This window comes from Anser cygnoides, chromosome 1 (assembly GCF_040182565.1).
Source record: "Anser cygnoides isolate HZ-2024a breed goose chromosome 1, Taihu_goose_T2T_genome, whole genome shotgun sequence".
In the NCBI taxonomy this organism is placed as follows: Eukaryota; Metazoa; Chordata; class Aves; order Anseriformes; family Anatidae; genus Anser; species Anser cygnoides.
In genome coordinates, this window is record NC_089873.1 from 141327921 (window position 1) to 141354251 (window position 26331).

Consider the following 26331-nt stretch of genomic DNA (forward strand, 5'->3'; position numbering starts at 1 on the left):
CAGAAGATTCCAAGGTAGAAAAAGATATTTTGAAGCTTTGGATTGTGAAATGATTGATTTTTTTTTTTTCTAGTACTGACACCTTATATTTAAGGCACTCTTAAAAAAAAACGGGGGGGGGGGGGGGGGGGGTTGGGTAGTATTATAGTATTATTACCCCAGTGTTACAGAAATAAGAACTGAAATAGGGAGAGGGTATCACTTCCTACCTCTGTAGTGTAGGTAAGAAAGAAAGAAGAGTTGGGATTAAGAGTATGTTTCTAGACTCCGAGTTCTGCTCATGACACTCTATATTCATTCTTTTTTTCTTCTTTGCCATTGGTTGTTTGTTTATTTATACTAATTTCAGAATGTACTGTGTTCCTTGGAGGAATGATGATGGTACTGCCAACTAAAACAGTGCAGAAAGGGTATTTTTATGAGTTTAAGAGCATCAGCCATTGTGGAGGCTGAACTCAGGCTCTTGAATTTGAATCTTGACTTTCAGATCCTTTTTTCTTCAAATGTAATGCACTTAACAGAAATCTAAGTTTGTGCATGCTTTCATCTTATGATTTCAGGTTATAATATAAATGTTAAGGAAAGCAGAGTGAAATTCACTACAACCAAAATTATCAATTAAACGCCTAGAATAAACTAATTGATTCTTTTTTCTGTCATTCCTTTCACTTACCTCTATGTTTGGGCTACTTGTAACTCCAGTTGATATAAAATAGCAGACATAAATATCATTTTAAAATTGGTACTTTATTTATACACTTTATTTTTTCACTTCTAGAAAAAATAGAACTGTCTCTGCCATTTTATGCTTAAATTGGGATAATTTCTACTGCTTTTGTTCCCTATAATTAGGGAGTAAAAATTATTCTTCATTCAAGTCTTTTGTGAGCTGCTCGACAGTCTGATTTTCTAACCATCTCTTATCTTCTCTGTTGTTGAAATCTTTTTGTTTAGATATAGTGAGATGTCTATCACAGCTCATTCCTTTTTAGTAAGTGCATCAATAACATTTCATTGCTCTGTGCTTAATTGCAAATGATTTGTCGGCAGCTTTTCTGTGTCTTACACTGGAGTATCTGAATTCCCCTCTGAGGTTTTGGGACATACGTTTCAACTGCTGGATGCCATCCAGCTCCCCTCCTGAGGCTTTACTGAAGATTTCATGAATTAGAAAATTCTAAAATCTTTCACTTGACAAGTGATTTGGGGCTACCGTATACACAAGAAAACGAAATAAAATGCATCTACCTTTTCTCATCCATTTCAAAGCTGATCTGTGCCTTTCTTCACTTATCTGAATAATTGTTCAGGCATAGTGATTTGTTACTTGGGATCAAATTCTGAGTAGTCTTTCAGATGTAGAACTGAATTTAAAATTGCTGTACACAGGTCAAGATCCAAAAGCTGAAGATAACAAGTCATTTTCTACCATAAAAGTTCTGAGCTCTTTGGCCTAAGTTTATTATTCTGCTGTGGCTGGGTAGCAGTGCCTGTTATTTCAGTTGCTTGACCCTTCCCATGCTAAGATCCGGTTTTCAGCTATGGATAGTTTTACAAACCTTTTAACTGTTTGGTTAAAGTTTTCCACGCTAGCTGTCTGCCTCAGGCATGAGTTCTGGGGGAGAAATTTCAGTCAGAACAGTTCCATTCAGCCGTATCCAAGAATAAAGCTAAGATGTAACACGTTTCTTTTCCCATGCTAAGAAATTCTGGCAATTTTTACTCTAAAGTCATCTCAAGCCCCTATATTCTGAGGCTCAGCCATGCATACACAGGAAGGGGGAAACTCATGCCCACAGTGGCAGATGAGGTCTGAAATTTCCTCACATTGGAACTTGAATTTTCTGCTGAAGTATTTTTTCTGCTTAATCTAGGACTGCTGACTGCTATATATCTGTTAGTTGCTCAATCAACAGATTGTACATAGCCTTCACAAATTTTATGCGTGCTACATTGTAAGATTTTCTCCATAAAATTTATTTTGTTATGAACAGTTATCCCATTCTTTTCTGTTCCACAGTCATTGCCATCCCTCAGTTGTCATCACCGTATCTGAGTTCCTATCGCTAGTGTATTAAGCAATGTGTGACATTCATTATGCATACATAGCTTGTTTGTTCCCCTTCTTCTTCTCCCTTTGTGCAGTGCGCAATTTGTGTTGGTTCAGGGGCTACTTAAAAGGCATAAACTGTGCTGTGTTAGGTTTGGCATTTGAGGAGATATGTCTTTTTGAGTGGTGGGAGTGTCCTTATTTTCTTTGGAAATTTGTTCCACGGAGTCATGTAATTCACCATGTAAAAGGTGAGCTTTATGATTATGGGGAAGAGTTCTGTTTTCCATCAAAAGTGGGCATATTAATCATGGTTTTCATCACAGAGGCGTATGTGGACCTCATGCAAGGTTGAAGCAATTCAAATGTTTCAAAAAGAAAAAAAAAACTGAAAAAGACTTAATACTATTTTAGGCAGTGTAGGGAGCAAGGGACAGTTTTCATGAATTTGCTGGAGGAGACATTTTCCTGCAGAATTCTGCACTGGCTCTACGTTTCTTATGGAGCTGATGGCACTATGCCCAAGGATACTGTATTGTTTTAGTCTAGACAAGAGGTGACAAAACCATGAATAACAGAGGCCAGTAAATTCCACCAGCGTGGGACAGAATCTCCTAGCCAACTGGAGACAGTACAAAGTATTAGTCATGGGTACTGCTATGTGAGGGCTTAGCACCAAAGAGGATCCAAGAACACTTGAAAGCTGAGAGGGAAGGTGTGAGCGTGCTTGGCAGCTGTTCCATGATGCAAACTCTAGCAAATATTCATCATTGTTGAACTCACCTATAATATTTTGGTGATAGAATATGCACCGATCAGGATCAAACTGATCAGTGGGCCTCGTGGAGACCATATTGAAAGGGATGAGATTCTTGTTACCTAATTTTAGATATTTATGTGGAAGATAGACATCTAGTGACTTTACAGTTAATGAAGAAAATTAATCATTTGTAGGAGGTAGCTCATCATGCCTGTTTTAGACATTTAGATTTATTATATATTACATGCCATTTTCTGTGTGCTTTAGGATTCTAAATACAGGTGAAGAGAATTCCCATCTCATATCTGTGTTACGTTTTCTCAAATCTTGTTTCCTTCAATGGCTCTTCTTGATTTGGAGTGTGTTAATTCAGGAGCAGGATATGTCATGGACCTTTCTGAGTGGAAGAATGATTGTCCAATTCATAAATGTCCTCAGCATTTATGGAATACCCATTGGCACTATACTCTGGCTTAATCCCAGAAGTGGATGGAGTGGTATCTTTCTCTTACTTCTTAAAGCTAACACCTTGCTGTGTGCTGCTTCTACAATAAAATGATACTGCAAAGGAGTGCCACACCACCAAAAAAAAAGAATTTACTCTTCTAATCAAGTGCTTCCTCCTAGCCCAAAAGAATGTTAGCACCAAAAAACAAGGAATTGTTGCCCTATATGTAAAAACTACATTGCCATACCACAGCTCTTTTTTTCGGACTAGTCACCAGCTTCTAACAATTCCAGAAACTGGACATGGCCCAAATCTATCTGCTGATCTTAGGGAGAGTAGGTGCCCAAAAGCTGACTGTGCTTGTGAAAGTCGTTATATGATTTAGCTATAACCAGATGCTCTTGGCCTGACATTTGTCCTAGATGTTTTCCAAATGCTAAATGAATTGCCTCTTGTCTATGGGGTGTGATCTCTGTTTTTCTAGTTTTGGCCACCCATTGTATGGAACTTTTGACAAAACACAAGTTGAAGCTCTATGAATGCAACCACACAATTCTGAAAAACCAATTTTTTTTTCAGTCTTTGCATTCTTCCTACTTCCTTCCAATGACTCTGAGAAAATTCTAGAGAATGTAAGAAAAAGATAAGTTTATAAGTTTTTGAAAGCAAATGGTGAAAACCCCGGTGATTTTCCTTTGGCTAGCAAAGTTTCTTAGTCACTGAATTTAAGAAAGGAGTTTCTATCTGTACTCTGTTTTTTCGTGCTGAAGATTGTTCAACAACTACTTTTCATAGCAATGATCATTATATGGAAAAATCTTTTTCTTAGTTTGTGGGACTGTTTTGTGGTGGAACTTTCTTATTCCTTTTGTATGTAATCAAAAGACATAGACTGCACATTCTAGCCACACTGGAATTTACTGAATAAATTGAATTTACTAAAAAGTTAAATTTACTAAGTACATAAATAAATAAAAAACAATAAAGCCTTTTCCCTAAATGTGGCTGTTGCTTCCAAAGGGACTTCTCTTCTGCCTTTCTTTTTCAACTTGATAGCCTTCAGATATCAGGATAGTCCATTTAGGTTTTCTCCAGAAAGATCAAAACTATTAACAGGACTGGGTGCTTCAGGCACACTGGAGGAAGAGCTACACTCTGTGTAGCTCTCCTGTAGTTTCTCTTTACATTTGTTATTGCTTTCTGAAAAAATGTAACTGGAGACTGTGGAGGGAATCAGGGCCAGCAGATGTAGAACTAAATACATTGGGAGTGCTGTATTTTAAACTCCTATAGAACACGGAATAATTCATGATGGACAGATTTAGAGACAGGTAATACTCTCTTCTAAGCGTATATCTACACTAACAATTTCTCTGGAAAATCTCTAGAGGAATAAGGATAATCTCCATTTCTAAGTGGAGTAAAGAGTTCTTAATAAAAGACTTAAGGTTATTCTTTTCAAACCCCTGGGGTTGCCAAGAGGAGAGAAGATGGAAAAGTTGGTGTTTTCTAATCTCAAGACTTTCTTTACGAGGAAGATCTTGCAAATTAAACTAAGTTAAGCTTATGTTAGCACACTCATACAAATTTATTGCATGCTAGCTGCTTGAGTGACTCTTTGTGTAGACACTAGAGAGCACTTAAAAGTGAAATAAGCTTGCACTCATAAAATAATTAGGAAATAAGGTGGTGCAAATACATACTGTACATCTAGACTTACTTCATGGTAACTCAGTAACAGCCTTATCCAAATGGTTTGGGGTGAAATTTCCCTGTTTCCATGGGGAAATTAGGGCTTACGCACTGACAGCTGAATTAGTCTGGTCTAGGGGGGTCTGGAGTTTCGTTCTGCATGGAACAAATTATTTTATAGTTTCCTGATCATGCTTTTCTACTTAGTGAGACATCTGCTTGTATGGCAGTGGTGCCTCCATCAGCTTCTAAAATGGATGCCTCATGGTAGAATAGAGGTAGCATGGAAGGTGTATTTATGTGACAACTGAAGAAGATAATCAAAAACAAAAAAATTATGAAATAAAAGGGTTTTTTAAATACAAAAATAAATACTATTTTCAAATACATATCAACTACGACAGGAGTTTTATTGATAGCGTACTGCTGTCTTCTGAAAGATGGAAGAGAGTTCATGGAATAAGTATTAATTATCCTTTCTTCTTTGTGCTGTAAATATAAAGTGAACTAGAGGACAGTGAAATTTGACTTTCATGAATTGCATTACTGTGTTTCTCAGAGCTGTTTGTGTCTCTGCCCTTAATAAAAAACTCTCTATCAGACAAAAGATCAAGGCCATGAATTTTCAGTGCTGAAACTGAAAAGCATCCCACAACAATGTCTTTCAGGTTGTAATGTTCATACGAAAAGGTTCTGAATTTGAGAGGGCTGAGTGGGTGGAGAGAACAGAATGTTCCCAAAGAAGCACGCTTCGCGCTGTTGAAGCATTATGAACCTTAGCCATAACATAACAATTGCACTGTTTCATTATTTCTTCAAACTTCTTAATTCTTGCTGCATAATATGTAAGACTGTACTTGAGAAGATGTTGAAAGGTGCTAAGGCCTTTTTTTGCTTTTTTTATAACAAGCTTACCTTGGTATAAAATTGAAATAACAGCTTTAGTATCAAAAGAGTTAGATTTTACTTGATTAAATGAGATTCCAGTCTTGTATCTACTTTCTACATGGCTCTTTCCTTCTTTGCATGCCTGGGTTTCCTGTGGAAGGAAACTGGGATGCTGGGCAAACCATTGAGCAGCCTGGCTCGTATCTTGATGGAGGGCCTGGATCAGTGCTTATGGCACACTGCAGGCTCCTTTTGATACAGGCAAACCTATGATCAGTTGGATTAAATTCACAGGTAGGGATCTGCAGTTCCCCTGGGAAAATGCATAGAGGCTTACAGAGCAGAAGAAGGTGAGAATTAGTGCGCGTGAGTGATGGAAAAGGTCAGTTATGTGCTGCCCCAAAGCTCATGCAACAAGTCACAGGGAACAGCCTGTGCGGGTGAAGTGAACTTTATTTCCATGCAGCCCATTACCATGCAACAGAACGGTCAAGGAGACCAGTGACCTCCCTCATTTTTTGAGCTGTCTTCTAGGTTTTGTCATTCACATCAAAGGACAAGGTGGGCAGTGAAAGGAGAAGCCACTGATGCTGTGCTCTTCTGTTTGCAGCTGTGCGGCTCACTGAGCAACTGCCCTCACAGCACTAGAGGTGCTGTTGCTCAACCTCTTTCCCATCACATAACACAAAAGAGCACAAATCACACCAAATAATGCTAATGAAGGAACCTCCTCAATCATCCAGTTAGTCTACATCAACCTCAAGGTCCAGACTCTAGGGCTGTATATGAGCTATGGGGCAAAGCTCATCTGCAGTGTGCCCTGAAGTCTGCTCTCCATGTACCCAGAAGCATCGTGGCCCTTCCTACCTTCATGGTCTGAATTTTCTTCCAGCAAAATCTAAGGATGTTGCATACTCCAGACTGCCTTAGGCACACAGTCAGAGCAAGGCCTGGGTGTGTATTTACAGCCAGGAACTGGGAACCTCTCCCAGCTCCCACATTTCAGGCAGAGCCTGTACACATTCCAAATAGATGTGAAAAACACTCTGATGTGCGATACTGTACTGGTAGAGCTATCACTAGATACTGTGTGTGGTCTGACTTCAACTCCTCTGACCACTTTCTGACAGCTAAAACATGTTTGAAAATTACAGCTGATGGCAAGGATGGGTTTTCTTTGATCATAAAGCTAGCCGCATTAAAATGATCCCATGGCAAACTCACTATATGTGATACAAGCTTTTTTTTTCCCAGGAAATATTTTGAAAGAAAAATCTTCATGTGCAATTTTTTTTTCTGTTAAAAGCCTGAATAATTAACTTACATGCTAGCGATTTATCATTTGACATTAGGAAATCTAATTTGTTACACTAGGGAACTGAAACAGAGCAGAGCCACAAGTATGTAACTTGCACTGTACATCTGCATAGTGTGGATTATTTTGAGAGTATAATGAGAGGCTTTTCAATGAATACCTAATGAAGGAATAAATAGGTACCTGTTAAAACGGCATGTGCCTGTCTAATGAATAACCCAGGCTATTAAATGCCCATGATCTTTAGGAATGGAAAAATATGTTATACATCAGTTACAACTAAATGGAAGCTGCTGTTAGATGGGCTGGATTGCACAGCACTTTCACACTTTTTCTTTCTGCTTCACTTTTATCTTCTACGTATTGAAATGCCTGGATTGGTTTCTAACTTTAATTGTTGTAGCTGAAGTCTCGACTAGCAAAGTACTCCTCTGAAATGCCTCATTGGGAAAAATTGGCTCATTATGTGTATGTACAGCAGTTGAAGGTACAGTAAGTGTGGTACCACATATGGCATTGCTCCACTTGTCACGCTGGTCACAGGGGAGGGGACAGACCCCAGGATGGTTTTTTGTAGTAGAATGGGAATCAGGCATCTGGGTTCACATCTCCCCACTGCAGCAGATGGACCTGGCCTTGAGCAAGGCTTTCGCACGGTCTGAGCAAGCCGTGCTCTGTAGGCATGCTTGGAGGGTAGATGCAGGACACTTCGGGTGTTAGCTAGCTGCAGTTGGATAGATGTGACATTTTTGCTGGAAAATACTCTGTGAAATTTCCATATGCTGTTGGGAAGGACAGGAAAGTTTTCTGGATTGTTTAGTTCCTTCTCAGACTGCAGTGAAATCCTTATTATTTGCCTGATTTCATCAAGCTCAGCAGTGGAATAGTCCTCGGGAGCGCAGAGAGTTACCGCAGAGTCTAACTGCCTCGCAGAGAGTGTGATGATGAGGGAGGCCGTGCATTGCATTACATTTCTCATTATGTTATCTGCATCCTCCCTTAGATACTACCAGGCAATTAGGACGTTGTTATCCCCTGATAATGGAATCATTCGTTCTCACTGGGAAAGCACAGTATAAGAGTAAAACCAGATCGCTTCAACAAAGTCAGCATGTCCCTTTTCCCTCCTTCTCAGCTACGTTTAACATATGCAATGTGTATTTTTCCTGATAGCCAAACGGTTAGCAATGTACCAAGAACCTGATTCCGAGGAAGAAGAAGCAGCCCCCAAAGGAGGAAATTTATCCCAGCGTGACAGTATCTGTAGCCATCAGAGCATCAAAGTAGTCCACAGAAGCCAGAGTACCAAAACCCACCGCCGCACTGGTAGCAGAGCTGAAGCAAAAAGAGCAAGCATACTCTCGAAGCACACTGCATTCAGTAGCCCAATGGTAAGTCATAAGAACTAAATGTGCAGCCTCCTGTATCTTTTAACAGAACAATGTCCTGAAAAGGGAAAGATAAAGAAAGCTGTGGTGCATTGCGTACCTCTCATAGACTTCATCTTGGCATTTTTTCTTCTGTACTTTCAGTTTATACAAAAACAACCAAATGCAGCCATAGATCTTATCTAAATACCTTCTCTGTAGGAACAATCTAAAGGCAAAGAGAATCTGAAACCTTTGTTTTTGATTTTGAAAAGAAAATGTATGCCTCCCCTTTATTTACAGAAGCTGAGAGTAGCATAGGGTTGGAGATAACGGATTCTAATTGCTCTGCTTATGCCTCTCCTTTTCTTTTTTGTCAGAGGATTTTAAAACTAACAAGTGCTGGACTGCAATGCTCCATTCTTAGACACTGCTGACATACACAACGGCATAATTTTTATTGTGATTCAAGAATATCAGTGGATTGCACATGTATTAAAAAAAAAGAAACTTTACGTTTCAAATGATTTTGTGTCCGTACAACTTTGCTTTGGTTAATTATTTTATGCTATTGTAATTCCATGGAAATTTTGCCTGAGCTGAATCATAATAGGAGAGCAGAGAAGCCAAGTCTTGTCTATCTAGGGATTTGTATTGTTGTACTGTTGACACAAATCCACCCTCAAAACAAACTATGAATATGGGCAAAGAAAGATGCTGTTTGCAGTGGTGGAACTTCCCGATTTCAGTCAAGAGTAAGTTGTTTCAGTACAATTTGAAGCTGCACTTTTTACACACACGGTTCTGTGGTTGCTCATATTCATCAGCTGCTGAGCATCAGCAGATAAAATAAGATTCTACCGAAGAAAAAGCCCCAGTTCGGTTTATCTATTAGTCTTTTGTATCCTAGCATCCTGGTATCTTAAAGAATACCGGAGTTGGCTCTGACAAGAAATAGATGAAAGAAGTGGAAAGTGCTGATGAAATAGAGGGGAAAGTGCTCTGTGTTTCCGTATAAAAAACACACAAAGTGCTCTCAAATGTGTGGATAGTATTTGATCTCTAACAAACAATCCAACAGGCAGGAGAGCAGAGGAATATTAGTGTGTAACTCTCCCCCTTTCCACTATCCCCAAAGTAGATGAATATTGCCAGTATAATTATCCCCTATAATTAGTAGGGAAAAGAGCTGACAACACAGTTACTCACATTTCCATTTCTATCAGTAGCCTCATTATTAACTGTTTATTGTCTAGAATGGGAGTGTTACAGTCCTCTCCACCTCCACTGCGTGGTATGAGGCCACGATAAAACTCTTGGTGCTGACACTGTTTCAGACGCTTTGATTGCTTGATGCTGCTTTGGAAACATGCAGAATCACTGATATTAATCACTACTATTTATTATTAGGAGAAGGATATCACACCAGATCCTCGCTTGTTAGAAAAGGTGAATGAATGTGCGAAGCATCTGGAGATCATGAGGAGCCATGAACAGCCATTATCCCATCTGAGTCCAGAACTATGTGACATTTTTGACTTCTTCATTGCTTTGACTATATGCAATACGGTTGTGGTTACTGCACCAAATCAGCCCCGCCAGAAGGTAGGTTAAAGAAACAGCAAAATAGAGTTTAAGGGTCATTTCTATTAATACTAATTTATCTCTTAAGACGGAGACATGAAAATTGCTTGTTCTAGTGAGAAACAACTAGAACTAGTTCTGAGATGACTCTTAGAAGTGCAGTGTGAATGAGCAGGTTCAGTTAAGCATTGGTTATATGAAGCATGTTGACTATTTCATTTACCTTCAGGGTGAGATATGCTTTCATCTACAATTTCAAGGTACTTCCGAAAATTTCCTGAGTTCGTGTACTGTAACTTAATTGATAAATATATATATATGTGTATGTGTATATGTATATGCACATACATATGTATATATGTAAGTATGCAAGTCTGTGTGGAAGCAAATTTGTAAATATGCAAGGCTGCCCAGAAAAGAATATAAGCTGTCAGTGAATGTTTTGTAAATATGGATTAAATTAAGAAAAGGGTCAGATTTTTTTTTAAAAAAAAAAAAAAAAGTTTTAAAGAGAATGTGCTTGAGAAACATTGCTTAAATCTTTCAAACTGTGTAAAAGATGCATCTTTAGCTCATTGTGAGAAATGATGATCACTAATGCTTGAATTGGCCTAAACCAGTATCGCTGATGAATAAGAACTTCAACAATGCAATCCCAAGATGATCTGTAAGACAAAGCTATAGTGGAATGTAATGTTAGAGCTAGCCCACAGCTGGAATTTCCATTCTGGAGAAAATTCTGAGATCTGTTTCTGTTCCAAATTGGAATAAAAATTGAACTAGTCTGCAAGATCACATGGTTTTGTGCCAGGGAAGCATTTGGAGAGTGGTAAACTCTGCTGCTTTATGAATGCTACACTGTTATACAATAATTGAATATATATTACTTTGAATATGCTATTGCAATTAATAACATTGTATAAAAGATTTAAATAAACTAAGATAAGTGATAAACTGAAGTGAACTGAAGGTAAAAGAGAAGACAGTAGAAGTTATTTATAATATGTTGCTACTAAAGACGTCACTGACATTGGAATATTCTCATAAAACTTTTCTGGTACCACACTTCTCAAAAGAAAACTCAGGCATTAGTGTATTTTTTACTACCTTCACCAAATATGCACAAAGAATGCCAATGCTTCCTGCTAAAAATAGCCTTTCAGTAGGTACTACTGGTGGTGGTCCAACACTGACTGTCTATCCATTAGTCATATCTGAGGAGGTGAAAGGAGAAAAAATGTTTTAAATGCAAGCATACATGCTTTCACATGGAGACACAATTCTGAAGTTTTAGGTTGTTGTTGTTTTTTTGCTAGTAAGTCAGTTTTGTCCATTTACTTTCCCTTCTCAAATGACAAATGCCATTACTTTCTGCTCTCAAAGAAATTCTCTTTTTAAGTTGGAGCTACTTAGACTGAATGTCACTGTCTAAATTCTTGGGCAACTTTATTTTTTTTTTTCATTGGTTTGTTCATTGCTTCTCAAGGTTAGAGATCGATTTGAACTAAAATCTCCAGTAAAAACTATAGAAGACTTCATCCGAAGATTCACTCCCAGTCGCTTGACCTCTGGATCTAACAGCAGCAGTTCATCTAGTCTAGCTACAAATAAATCAATGCACAGATGTGGTTTAAGTGTTCTTTCATCTACATCTACTGAGAGCACTTTATTAAAACTGGAAGAGAAGCTGGCATACTCTGCACAGATGAATAACAATGGCTACAGCTCCCAGCAAGGCAGGACACCTGTAGGGAGTGGACCTGAGGAAGGAGAACTCCGTTATGAAGCAGAGAGTCCAGATGAAGCTGCTCTCGTCTATGCAGCAAGGGCATATAACTGTTCTCTGGTTGGAAGGCTGTCTGACCAGGTATCAGTGGAGCTACCTCACCTGGGAATATTAAACTTTGAAGTATTACATACGTTGGGCTTTGATTCCATCAGGAAGAGGATGTCAGTAGTGGTCAGACATCCTCTCACAGATGAGATAAATGTTTACACTAAAGGAGCAGATTCAGTTATTATGGATCTTCTTCTACCCTGTTCTTCAGGTATGTCTCTTACTCACCCTTGGGGCCTGGGGGAGGTGGTTCTGCTTTACTGCTGAAAACTCACGTCTTACTGCCTGCTCTAGCATGTAGACCTGCCTGCTTTTGTTGTGAATACAGGGAATGGTAGAATGGCAGCCCTCTCTCTTCTTTTATGATACTTTGTTATTATAGCAAATTTTCTGTAACAAATTACTGGTTCTTTACCTTCAAGAATTAGTTAAATTAATTACAGTACAAGAACTTCTACAAGCAAACTTTATTTTGAAACTATTATTTCTTGAAACTCTGCCAAAGCAAATTTCTTCAGGAAAACTTGCCTGGCAGTGCTTGGCTATTTCAGTATTTTATATGAAACTCAAGCGGCTCCTACTCCAGCTCCCCTGTTTGTTTAATCTGTGAATCTTCACCTCCTTTTGTTGTAATATGTTTGCATAAATCAAAGTTTTTGTGTTGCATTTGACAATGATGCTAAAGGGCACTGTGAATCAATCAGACATCAGAACAGAAAGATAGTGACAAAATAAGGAGAGATGCTGTTCAGATGAGAATTTTTTTGCGTCAGATAGTGGTAAAGAACAGACGTGTAGCTGTAAACAGGTGAACATGGACTACTTCCCTAAAGTCTGCAGCACCCAGGTGTCACATGAAACAGGGACAACTTTAAATAGCTGCTAATTGTAGTGAGTTAAATTCAAGAAAAACCCTGTAAGATTTCAGAAGTTAGCGGAAACACAGGGGCGTCAGTTGGCATGAATCAGTTTGCATCTAATTTACTGCATGTTCAACACTGAATTTAATCGAGTGTTTAAGGGTTACCCCAGTATGAATGGACAGAACCCGAAAGTGCTAGAGGTGCTTCCTGTGTTTCACTAGTGCATTGACTTTGTGGTTACGTTGACATTAGCTGGAGTAAACAATTGTGAAAGGCTTATACTGTGTAATTTTAGTTTAATGAAATACAGAAAAATGTTGGCATTACTTTTCTGTTTACAGCGACATAAATCAAAGCACAGCCAAAAAATTAAGAACAACTTGTCCATAACTAACAACAAAGTATTCATGAGTAATTTTCTGGTAAAGATCTGATATCACAGAAGGTACATACAGCATCTTTGGAAACTTGTTTCCCTCTAAAGAACTGACAGAGAATTTGGAGTACTAAGAAGAAATACTAATAACATACCTGGAAAACAGTGTTTGGGAATGAGTTCTCAGAATGAGAACTGAGCATTAAAATGAAATGATTATTTTATGCCAAGTCTCAAATATTTTTTCACCTCCATAAAATAAAAATAGTATAGACTATGTTTGAAACTACTGTGTACATTCATGGTAGATACAATGGGTGGAAGAATTTTCAAGCAAATATTCAGGTGGGTCTAGGATTTAGGTGGGCAACAAGACCAGCTAGAAACCAACCAGCGGCAACATTACAAAAGTTGGTGTGAGTCAGAAATGCAGGAGCAGGTTTCCTGTGTGTTGTTAGCAGCGAGGAAATTCCATAGCTGGGCAAATACGGTGATTTCAGCACCTTCACAGGCAAATGAATTGAACGATGCTTTGAATTTGTGCTTTTCTGTTTCTCTTTTTAGCCCAAAATGAACTGTGTTTTAGTATATTTTGCTTTTGCAAGCAATGTAAAGTGCAGTCACTAGAACTTCATAAGCAGTTTCCCTTAATTTCTAGCCATCTGATCCACTGCTGGCTTCAGTAATTCTGTGAGCTTCAGCGGATCTGTCTGAAAAATGTTTGACATTTCTCTTGAACAGCTTCACTCATGGAATTGAACTCAGAGTCTCTGCCTGCTGTATCCTAATGTCAGAGGACATTTTGTAAATTTCTGAGGGAGATGCCTCTTTTTCACGCTACAGGGAGGTATTCCCCAGAGTAGAGGGGTCCTCCAAGGATTTATGCTATGAATATTATATATATATTGCTGGATCCGTCTGTGGTGTTCTCTGTTGATAATGGAATGTGTGAAGGGGAATGTAAATATTACAAGAATTCAGGCATTTATCATTTTAAGTAATGGACCAATAAGTGAATCAATGCGACAGCTAATCCCAGTGCTCTTGTTTTGCTATGTTAATGCCTCAGGGATGTGTAAATTGTACACAAGTCAAGTGTGCATTTTGAGGCTTAGTGATACTTGTGCTCTCAGACTGAAAGATCGAGGCAGTGCTGTGTCCATAATCTCCTTGCACAACTGGGTCCTATGAAACACAAAGGTTCTGTTTCTGAGGAAGAACCTTTTAAAATGCCACAAGGAACAGCCCAAAATTAGATGCAAAAGCACTGTGTTGTAGCTTCAGTTGTATCTCATTAAAAAAAAAAAAATAAAAAATCACCGTGAGCTTCAAAACTTGAAAGTTTCTGAATTCCCTCCATTCGTTCTGCTTGTATATCTAGCTGAGACTCTGAAAGCTGACATTTTCTGATAGCACACAGATATTTTCAAAAGCCTTGAAATGATTCCCAAAAGCATATTGTTTTTACTTTATCTCAACAGTCTCTATGTTCATAAATAAGAAAGTTACTGTTTGAGTCAATAACCAGCTCGCACAGGGACTGTGAACATAAGTCACTGAGAAAACAATGACTGGGCTGGCTTTTTACAGCTTGTGATTATGGAAGGAAATGAAGCAAGCAAAATGCCACTAGCTCTCTATCATTCTTCTGTAGAAGACATATTTACTGGTTTTCACTTCCATAGTGCATGCGGTCGTGCTGCTAAGCATGGGAACTGCATCACCCCAACTAGAAAGAATCTCCACAACTGGATTTTTGTCTGCAAGAGATCCCTTCCCCCCTTTTAACTTCTGAGCCCAAGCTGAATCTCTGGATAAGGCCGATAAGGCATATGGAGAGCTAGCAGGAGTTTTAGCTCGCATTGGTGTGCTGGTAGAGGAGAGAAATGCAGTCATTGCTGCTGGAATTGAGAATTCACATGGGAAGTGGTGTGCACAGCTCTGTTTGTAGAGAATTACTGTCTTTGTTCATTGAAGCATTATGATCTTGTGTTAGTGCCCATGGTATTCAGACAGATCTGAAGTGATTAACGCCACTTAACCTTAGAGTAGGTAGAAATGGCTTTTGCTGTGTTTAAGCACCTTTTCAAATTTGCACCATTTGAAATCAGTGAGTGACTGAAACAGCCGGTAGCATAAGACTGAGTGGGATATGCAAGAAATACAGCATTTGTCTCTAGAATAGTGATGTATCACAATAAATTAGGAACAGTGCTTGCCTACTTTATTCTTTTAAAGTGAAAAAAAGGCTGATTCAGTCATACAAGAAGCCTCCAAGAAGATGTGCTGCAGTACTTCTCCCAGAAAAAAAAAAAATAATAATTTATTGTACAGCCAACTCGCATATGCCAAAAAGACTATTATGCACAGATAGAAAAGAAGCTAAATGAAACTTTTAGGTTGCCAGTTCAGTATCTGTATATTTCCGCTGTATGTTGTAGATGAATCTGTTTGTGAGCTGCTTAAATAGCTTCTGCAGGAACCTGTGGTGTGTATGTTGGAGCCATAAACTACAGTGTAAGAAAGGCCTTTCCAATTTCAAGTAATATTCATAGGAATGCTCTTCCAGAGTAAAACATCTGCACTATCCATCTGAGAAAATCTGTATAATAGCATAGGTAGCATTAATAGATAGATAGACAGGCCTACCAGGATATTCCTACCAGTATTTGCCACGTGACTTTAATTAGAGATGAGGAATGCATGGAATACCCCAGTCTTTCTGGAGTCCTTTAGGAACAGCTGGGTGTGTGCACTCCCAGCTTTGCAGACCTGGAGAAGATGGAACGGTCTTTAAAGGTGACAAAATAGCTATACAGAGAGTGAAATATGCTGACACATGGTTGAGGTAACAGGGAAAAAAAAAAAAAAAAGAATATTGGGATTCCAAACACCCAACCCCTTCCTTCCTACAATATCAGAATCAAAAATCACAGGATGGTTGAGGTGGGAAGGGACCTCTTGAGATCATCTGGTTCGACCCCCCTGCCAAGCAGAATCACCTAGAGCACATTGTGCAGGATCACATCCAGGAGGGTTTTTAAATATCTCCGGAGAAGGAGACCCTACAACCTCCCTGGGCAACCTGTCCCAGTGCTCTGTCACCCTCACAGTAAAGAAGTGCCCTGTCATATTCAGCCGGAACCTCCTGTGCTTCAGTTTCTGCCCGTTGTCTCTTATCATGTTGTCAGGCACAACTGAAAAGAGACCAGCTCCATCCTCTTGACACCCTCCCTTCAGACATTTATACACATTGGTGAGGTCTGCCCTCAGTCTTCTCTCCTCCAAGGTAAACAGTCCCAGCTCTCTCAGCTTCTCCTCCTAGGACAGATGCTCCAGTCCCCCAGTCACCTTCACAGTCCTCCTCTGGACTCTCTCCAGTAGCTCCATGTGCCTGTTGTACTGGGGAGCCCAGAACTGGACACGATGCTCCAGGTGTGGCCTCACCAGGGCTGAGTAGAGGGGCAGGATCACCTCCCTTGACCTGCTGGCAACACTGTTCTGAGTGCACCCCAGGACACCATTGCCCTTCTTGGCCACAAGGGCCCATTGCTCGCTCATGGTTCACCTGCTGTCCACCAGGACTCCCAGGTCCCTCTCTGCAGAGCTGCTCTCCAGCAGGCCAGACCCCAGTCTGTACTGGTGCTTGCGGTTATTCCTCCCTAGGTGCTGCACCCTGCATTTGCCCTTGTTGAACTTCGTGAGGTTCCTCTCCGACCAGCTCTCTGGCCTGTCAAGGTCCTTCTGAACACAGTACTTCTAAATGTACTGAAGCCTCCGAATGCCCAATTAGGCACTGTGCTGCTGTATAAATAAGAAAGTGTTGATGTGTATAGATAGACATATATGTGTACACAGGGTCACATATAGCAAGATCAAGTTGAGTATGACTGCACGCTGAGAACATGGGCACTGAAAAGTATAAACAATAGGATATTCACATCATCTAATTTAGATAGCTACATTAACTGCTTATGGTAAGGCATAGTGACCATAGGTCCTCAGTTTGGTCAGTTGAGAGAGATAAGCACATCCAGTGGTCAGCTCAGATCATCTATATTAGGTCTCTGCAAGCGCTCAGACTTTGGTGATGAGTAGTGCTCACCTGACTCAGTGACTGGCTACAGTACAAATACCAGTGACACGACTAGTGCATTAAGAAACAGCTCCAATTACGAAATTATAATCCTGAGATGATTCTACAAAGCCAAAAAACATGCAGACGTTTTTTTTAAAAAAAAGGATGACATCAGAGAATAGGAAAGTTGCCTCAAGGTACCGGTCATTCCCATCAATGGTTTCAATCTAAAAACTTACCAGTTTCCTTTAGCAGTAACACTGCATTTCGTATTATTGAAGGTCGCTATGACAGTACATTGTACATGAACCTGTCTTGATCCTAGATGATAAAAAAGATACATATCACCTGTTTTTAACTTTTGAAGACCTCATTTCAGGTAATGAGATGGAACAAAATGTGTTACCGTCATATTCATTAATCTTTTTTGATCACAGTGCGAGCACATTGAAACAATCCCTTCTAAAGGGAGAAAAGGATCAGAGGCTCAGTCCCAATTCTGAACTCTTACACATGGCTTTAAGGCGGAAAAAAACTGAGTGGAAGTTGTGCTGATGCACTCAAGGTAGAACTAGCTGTGAGGTCTGCATAAATGTAAATTGTGTTTTGAATGAAATCAAAGTCACACCCAGAACTTCTTGCATTGACTCAGACCAGTAAGTAGTGTAGTATCCATACAGTACTAACAGTAGTACTAGTACCTTCATATCCTTAGATATACAAAACAGAGCACCATTTCTCTTTCTTTTGAGATATTAACCTATGAGGAAAACTAAGTGCTATTTTTAAAAGTATCATTTTTCTGCACATAACGATATGTACAGAAGCCTTTGCTAATACTCTATTTGAAATCATACTTCTCTTTCTGACATTATTGGTTGCTGTGAAGATTATCATGATTTCTCAAAGTATTCAGGACAAACAAATACTTAAGGAGTAAGAAAAAGACAGTCTTTCTAACACAAATTCACAATGACATTTGAAGAGAGAGGAAAGAAAAGATAGAACAAAAAGATAGGATTTTTTTCTAAATGGAATGGTTGACTTGAAAGTTTTCCAGGAGATATCAACAGCTCTTTAAAAGTATCAGTTTTAAAGTGGTGGTACAGTAAGTACTGTAGACACATTTCTATTCTCTGAGGCCATTCAACTGCTGTTATTTTTCAATCACCTTTTATTCATATCTAGGTGACCCTCGGGGTAAACATCAAAAAAAAATCCAAACCAAAACCCAGAATTACCTTAATCTGTATGCTGTGGATGGGCTGCGGACCCTGTGCATTGCAAAAAGAGTAAGTAAATGCAGGATCTTAGTTCACTTTTAAGGAGAGTCTTGACAAAGATTACTGAAGACATTTATGAATTTATTGTTCTTGATTTATAGCTTTCTTTTTCATTTTATTCAGTAAAGTATGAATACATCTGCATCACTTTGCCTGTGCCCTCACATACTCTTTTAAACAGGTTCTCAGCAAAGAGGAGTATGCCTGTTGGTTAAAAAGTCATTTGGAAGCAGAATCTTCTATGGAAAATCGTGAAGAACTCCTGTTTCAGTCAGCACTGCAGATAGAGAAGAATCTGCATCTGCTAGGTAATGAAATGAGAGCTGGACATGAAGTTAAAATGTGTTAAAAATTCTGAAAGCTTGTCTGTGAAATCCATTCTTTCCTTTAAATGCTTTGTGACAGTACAGAAATTAGCTTCTTTTGGACTTTGTTGTAGCTGTCATGTGCAGCACCACAAAGGAATGGGATTATAATTAATGTAGCAGACATATCCCGTTTTCCTTGCTCCTGCAATCATTTTATCACTAGTGAAATGAGCGGAGTTAAACAAGAGATGCATTTGACACAATATCATAAATGGGAACTGCTGCTCTAAGTAGGAGGAGGACTTGGCCGAAACCTGTCTACAGAATTTCTTTGGGTTAGTGCCACTTTACCATGTCAGAGAGTTCCATGACTCCAGGGGCACCAGAGATGCTCATAAAGCAAAGCTCATAAACTGCAGTTGTGAGAGGCATCAACTCTCATATACATCAAGTTTAGCACGTGTTCTCGGGGCCTGTGTGCTCTGTGGAAGGGGATTGCGGTACTTTGTAATGGTGTAGATAAGATCAGTGTATGTAAAATGTATTCCGAGGACAAAGTCATCCCATTTCTCTGCTCAGCTGAGATGTAGAAAGCACTGAGATTCTGAATTGTATATATATATCCACTATTACTCCAAACATCCAACTGCTTTTTCTGGCAAGGGCACTGGGACAGTCATAACACTGATGGAACTAACAACCTTCGGTATTTGCCAGCATGCCTGTCTCTGGGAGGCGAGATCCACGTCAACCAACTTCTGATGTGTCTACTCTAGATCTCTCAGGCTCGCTGTATAACCAGAGGAGAGAGAAAAAAATAGAAAGTGCAGTTCATTTGATCTGATTTAGATACCTGCTCTGGGATTAGAAGCAAGGCTTCTCTCTGACTTAAAGGGATCCATGAGTTGACTAGTTCTGACCACATTAATTGGGAAAATCCCACCGTGTTTGTCCCTGTTGGCTCAGTAAAAAAATACTGAAATTGAACTGTGAGATTAGTAAGTGAGCTCTAGCCAGAAGTAAACTACCTGTTCAGCCAGGAATTGTTACCCAGGAACCTCATAATGTGGTTTGGGTCTTGCAGTGGTCAGTTAAGCTTCAGTTCTGGGAATAAAAAAGTGAGTCTGGTAAAGGAATGTCTTTTCCTTTGTGCACTGTTTAGATAATAAAAGCTTTCATCACATTGCACTAAGAATGTGTTTTCACCTCCATGACTGGTGCTCAGACTTTGGGAGGATTTCTACTGCTACAATGCTTTTGTTCAAACAACAGCCACAGCAATAATAAATAGCTGACAGAAGTTTCCTTTCCTTTTCCTGTTGTTCAAGGTAATTTGCATGTTTGTCATCTCCACGTTCTAGTAGTGAGGGCTTACATGTCCTTGCATTGAAACCACTCTGAAGCTCAGTGGAGCACTGACATATCGGTGATGACACTGAATTTTGTCCTCAGCTGCTTTTGCTATAGTATTTGAAAATGGATTTATGAAAGCATAGGAAAGATACTCAGTTTATTATAAGCAAGTAGGAAGATACACTGAAAGTATGAAAAAGCCCCGTTTTACTTCCACATCATGGCCAACAAATTTATAATTTATTCTCTACTACATCTTGTTGGGCAACCAGTGTCTTTCTGAAAGAACAAAAAGCAGCAACAATGCAGGAAGAGGTTTATGTCTAAAGCCCAATGTGCAGTTGCCAAGCTGCAGTTCTGCTGTCATTCCTCTTTGAAAGGGAGAAATCTCTAATGGCCAGGCCTCTTTTAGTTGAGGAAAGGCAGTCAAGACCCTTTAGAAAAAAGCTATCTCCTAGAATCAGGATCTTTTCAAGCACCATTCAGAAGAAATGGCAAAGATACAGAGCAGAGAAACAATAAGTAAAGACACATCAGCCTTGTGAACCACTGATGGTACAAGTGGCATCAGGTTGCTTTTGAAGTTTTGAATTCTGGATTTGCTGTTGACTGTTGATGCAAATGTTTACCCTAGCTGCTTTCTGCTCCTTCCAGATACCTCTAAAAAGCTGCCTGTGCAGTCTTGCAGCCATTGTTAGTTTAGTGTAGCTGTTTCCCAGTATAAGTGACTGTTGTGTTTTTTTTGAAAAATCCAAATTTACAATTTGAGGTGAACTCTAAGTGCTTATTTAACATGGAATAATTTGGTTTTTTTCTGTCTGTTTAGGTGCAACTGGCATTGAAGACCATTTACAGGATGGTGTTCCAGAAACCATTGCAAACTTGCGCAAAGCTGGGTTGCAGATTTGGGTTCTTACTGGAGACAAGCAAGAAACAGCTGTTAATATTGCGTATGCCTGCAAGCTACTAGATCATGATGAGGAAATCATCACTCTGAATGCTGAGTCACCAGTAAGCAGATCCAGTACTATACTGAAGTCTATTTGTGAACTAGCTTTGCTTTATTTTGAACTTGTAAAATTAAAAGTTTGATGGCTTTTTTTCCTTTCCCTCTTTTTTTTCTTCTTTTCCTGCTTCAACCGTAATTTTCAGGTAGGACATGTCTTTGAATACTTTTCAGTGAATTCTATTTCTAAGTTGTAGTGTCATGTATCATAAACTTACTGAAGACATTTAACTGTGTGTATTGGGATCCACCATGAATGAAAACATGCCATAACAACATAAATGCCTGCCTTTGTTATGCATTCTGAAAACATCCCTAGTTTTGCTTATTGGCGCCAAAAGCAGCCTGTTATTAAATGCTTGTTGAGGAAGAAAAAAATGAATTGAAAATTTCTGCTTTATTTTACACCACTGAAATGTAATATTTAGATAACTCAGTCACTCATGTTTTCTTGGGTGTTTTATTCTCTGGAGATAGAAGCAGTGCTTAAATTTCAGTGCTAGCACTCTGAGTCAGAAAACCACATCTACATTAATGACTTGCTTCCTAACGGACCTTTTCTAATTCTTCTGAATTACTGATCTTTCCTGTGCTCAACTTGTCGCAACCAGACAGTCACAGTTTACTGATACGGTCTAACATACAAGGAACCAGACCGATAGTGCTATAGTCCTTTAATGGGGTGATAAAATTGGACTTCAGATCAGCAGAGGAGAGGTAGGCCAGCAATATCCAGCTCCAATTCCTTTCGAAAAGGAAGAAAAGATAACAGCATTTTCCGTTCTTGAGTGTATCAACTGAACTGGTAAACTGACTTTCCGTGATCTTTCGTTTTTTGTCATACTTTGCTGTACAACCAGTAGCATTTCATTTTAAATGTTCATATATTCTCAATAACATCTCTTAGTTGAGTATGTCTAGGACAGATAATTCAGCTTAAATAACCTTTAATTGGCCTTTAACAATGCTTAACTACTTGATATGAGTTGTAGGCGTATACATGGTGCTCATCACCATGCTTAACTTGGTACTGATACTGATTATATCATTCCCCGACACTGTTATTCTGAGAAGGAGCTAAAAGAAATTAGTTTAGCATACAATAATGCATGTTAAAGATGAGTGAGTTTTTAAGCTTTTCTTGTCTTCATTGCTGTCATATCTTAGGCCAAAATTGTGTTAAGAGCTAATAGAGAAAAAGAATATTAGAGATTAAAACTTTCACAGTGCAGCAAATATTACACATTCTCCATATTCCTTATGCTTAAATATACAGCAAACACAGATGTTTGAATACATGTTCTTTTCTCTCAAGCATATTTATTTTGAATTTTTTTTCAGGAGACATGTGCTGTCTTGCTGGAGCAGTGTCTGCAATGCGTAGAGTCTAAATTTTCAAACAACACAATAGACGAAGCTACTGGAAACATGACTATTGGGTTCACCCCTCTCTATCCACCCTCTTCCTCTGTGCTTTCCAGCTTGGGCCTAGTGATTGATGGAAGGACTCTAGCTTATGCCCTGGAACCTACTCTAGAAGATAAATTTCTTGCACTAGCCAAGCGATGCCGTTCAGTACTGTGTTGTCGCTCTACCCCACTCCAAAAGAGCATGGTAGTGAAACTAGTCAGAGACAAACTCAAAGCAATGACCTTGGCAATAGGTAAATATCTCATCTTAAACATGCCCACATTGGTGTTTATTGTGCCTTGATAATCTTGGGTTTTGACTTGCAACACAATCCTTCCAGCTGCTGTACAACTCACCTTCTAGTTATGTCTGAAAATGTGTCAGGCCATTCTAACACATTTATTCAAAAACAATATAAAACTCTGGAGTAGTATTTGGGATTTCTTCCTACAGAAGTTAGATACTGGTGATCTAGGGATGCTATGAGGTTTTAGCATGTCCAAACACTGCTGTGAAGAATTGGGTTAGCTGATACTGTGCAGAACACCATTTTGCAGTACTGTATTACACAGAACAAAAGTGTGCTCACTGTTGTTTCATCCTGTCATGATTAAGCTCAAGGTTCTGCATTTTTCATCACAAGTACGTCATACAGCATAGGCATGAATTGACCATCTCTGTATAAAGAATGAATTTATGATGGGCATCATGCCAGCTCTTACAATGCATCCCTGCTAATTGTAATTGGCAGAGGTCAGATTTTGTCATACTCCCTGGTTTAAATCTTAGAGCATTTTTCATGTTTCCATGATTTTTACGTATGATTTATATATGACATATCAACCAGCTTTTCTTTCCCTATCTCAAGTTTAGGGTCACGTTACGCTAGAAGATACAATTGTAACATACATTGTCACAAAACACCCTAGCTTTCACCTAGATATCTTGGTCAATCATAACAGCAACACATGTGGGTTGGACCTACCCATCAGAAATCCTAAGTACATATAATAATTGCGAGACTCCTGTGACATCCACAGCACCAAATGTGTGCTGATTTTAATAATTCTCATGCCTACTAAATTACATCAACTCAACTGTGCCTTCCTCGCACTTAATTTATGTCTTTGGCTGACTGACCATGGAAATAATCATTTGCATACATGGTCAAAATATCTAACTGGTTAACTTGAATTATCCAGAAAACTTAAAAACAATAGTGGAGACTGGGCAGCTTTGTTTTCATTCTGAGCAACACAAACATGTGGTTTAAATTTAAGCTCCTGCTCTGGCTTAAAAGCTGAGTAGTCCCATTTCACTTTTAACCAACATGAGCTAACTTGGGTTGTTTTGCACAGTCACAAAAACATCAGTTTTATCTCCTGTCGCTTGCAATATCATGACTAGAAAGAGAGCAAGAAATGGTGACCGTGCAACCACTGTAGATAAATCTACCTGTGATGAAGTATTAGAGATCTCAGACTGGTCAACCCAAGTCAAGAATTCACTTTTGCTTTTTAACTTTATTGCATTGTTGAGTATGTAGGCATCCTCATTGGCTTTTGGCATCCTTGCACGTTTCATTCTTAATCATACCTGACAGCAGGCAGATAGTTGTCAGGAAGCAAGAGTGTTAGGAAGCGCTTGCTTGGAGTGTTTTAGTGTTTATATAGTTCAGGCCTGACATTTTAGGTCTTACTAAAAGGAGAGGTGTTTGGTTTATTTTTGCTTGCCATGATAAAACAGTCTACAAAGATCAGAACGTATCGGTAGCTTTGCCAAGCTTTGAAACTTATGTTCCAAAGATGGATCCTTTCCTACCTCATCTCCCTTACTATACCCAGCCAAAACTCAATAATAGCTAGTTTTCTTTTCCTTTGCTGTTTCCAACTTTTCCTGGTCCAGTAATGACAAACAAAACTGTATCTTCTCATTTTTAGGTGATGGTGCTAATGATGTCAGTATGATCCAAGTTGCGGATGTTGGTGTGGGGATCTCTGGTCAAGAAGGCATGCAGGTAACGTTGCCCATTCACTGAAAAGCACTCCCATGAAAGGGTGAAATAGGCACTTCCCATGTGCTAGCTCGATGAAGCTGTCTGTGGATAGCCAGCACAAATAAATGAGCAGCTGCAAGTTATACTGAGGAGTGCCAGTTTTGCTCCATAAGAATGCTTTCAGCTTGAGTTTGAGCTTTTATTTGTTCTCAGAGCTGTGCTGAGCTTACACATGTAACCATCTCAGAAAATTCAACTTATCAGATCATTCTAAGCAATATATTTAGAGAAATCATTTATTAAATACTGGTTTCAAGGAGGAAAAAAGCTTTTCCATGTATTATTTAGACAGGAAAAAAGGTTCACCCTATTCTGGCTTTATCTTCCTCTCTTGCATTGCTTGGTAGACTGACACTGAATAGCTGCACAAGCCCATTCAGCTGAAGCAGCTTATTTGCATGGTGTGGTGGTATCTCTTAGTCCAAACACCCACGCATCTTGTTCACTTAGCCCTATTCAGACAGCAGATCAGTGAAGAAAGAGAAAATTGCAGCTTTTTGCAGAACCACTGCTCCCAACAGCACCATTCCAAGTTTTGGTGTTCGCCCCATTTCCTGCCACAGGGAACATCAAGGTAAAGGGACTTCCCCTGCAGTTTTTTGGATGTGTTCAGCCTGTTATTATTGTATTTGCCACTGTATAAGAGGCACTTCTCTCATCCCCAAAAGAGAGTATGTATATTTATAGGATATATTTACCTACTGTATTACCTAGTGCCTATGCCTCCTAATGCTAATGCAGCTCAGTTGCAGTGCTAGAACCAGAAGTAGCAATAAGACCCAGAGAATGAGGAAGATCCATCATTTCCACAACCTATGTTGTATTTAGTCTGGGTGCAGACAAATTACATGAGAAAACAGTAGCTCAGTATATGACAAAGAGTTCTTCAGGCAAGATGGGAAGCGTTTCCATCCTGAGAACCTGAGCAGATGAGCATACTCCTTAACTTAGTTACCAGTGGGCGGTTCTCTGACCCACATTGTGTTTTTTGCAATGCTGGCTGGATGTTTAGTTCAAAAGGGAGGAAGGGCCTCCTTCACACTGTGCACAAGCTGGTGATAGATTTTTATTCCATGGAGTTTCATGAATACTGTAACTTAACTGGGTTAAAAACACAGACTCATGAAATAACAATCTCACTGAGCCATGAACTTGGATGGCAACTTTGTGCATTTTCTGACATGCAAATCACCAGAAGCTGGGACAGTACCCTGGAGAAAAGTCAGATGTTTTTCCTATTCATATGCTCTTCCAAAGGCATCATCTCTTGGCCCTTGTTGGAAGATGAATACTAGGGAAGATATGCTTCAACCCGACCCCGTTGAGCTATTACATTTTTTCTACTTCCTGTTTAAATTGTTGAGTGGGTTTGGTCGAAGTCATCTCCGGTGCAAGTGGACATCCATCAGTGCTATTCAAACAGAAAGATTTCAGGCTTAAAATCCATTAAAAATGCTTATCCAGACTTGGTAGCAGCTGTAACTTAGACTGGAAGAAGCTACCACAAAAATATTCAGACATTCATTGTGCATATGGCATCCCAGCCATATGCCCTATGGTTCTGACTTTGGTGGATGGAGAGGGCAGGAGAAAAGCAAGTCTTGGATTAAGCTAATGCCACGTACGTTCACTGCTATGTAACAAAGCCCCGAGAGCT

General features: G+C 39.3%; 1 protein-coding gene across 2 annotated transcripts in view; it reads left to right on the forward strand.

Moving 5' to 3' along the window:
• ATP10A (ATPase phospholipid transporting 10A (putative)) overlaps positions 1 to 26331 on the forward strand; it is a 113434-nt gene that overhangs the window by 75230 nt on the left and 11873 nt on the right. For both annotated transcript variants that reach the window (XM_013180709.3, XM_013180710.3), the window contains 8 exons: positions 8327 to 8544; positions 9931 to 10125; positions 11591 to 12152; positions 18447 to 18550; positions 18723 to 18849; positions 21029 to 21213; positions 22550 to 22871; positions 24559 to 24635. In XM_013180709.3, the coding sequence (XP_013036163.1) occupies positions 8327 to 8544; positions 9931 to 10125; positions 11591 to 12152; positions 18447 to 18550; positions 18723 to 18849; positions 21029 to 21213; positions 22550 to 22871; positions 24559 to 24635 (1790 nt within the window). The remainder of the gene's footprint in view (positions 1 to 8326; positions 8545 to 9930; positions 10126 to 11590; positions 12153 to 18446; positions 18551 to 18722; positions 18850 to 21028; positions 21214 to 22549; positions 22872 to 24558; positions 24636 to 26331) is intronic.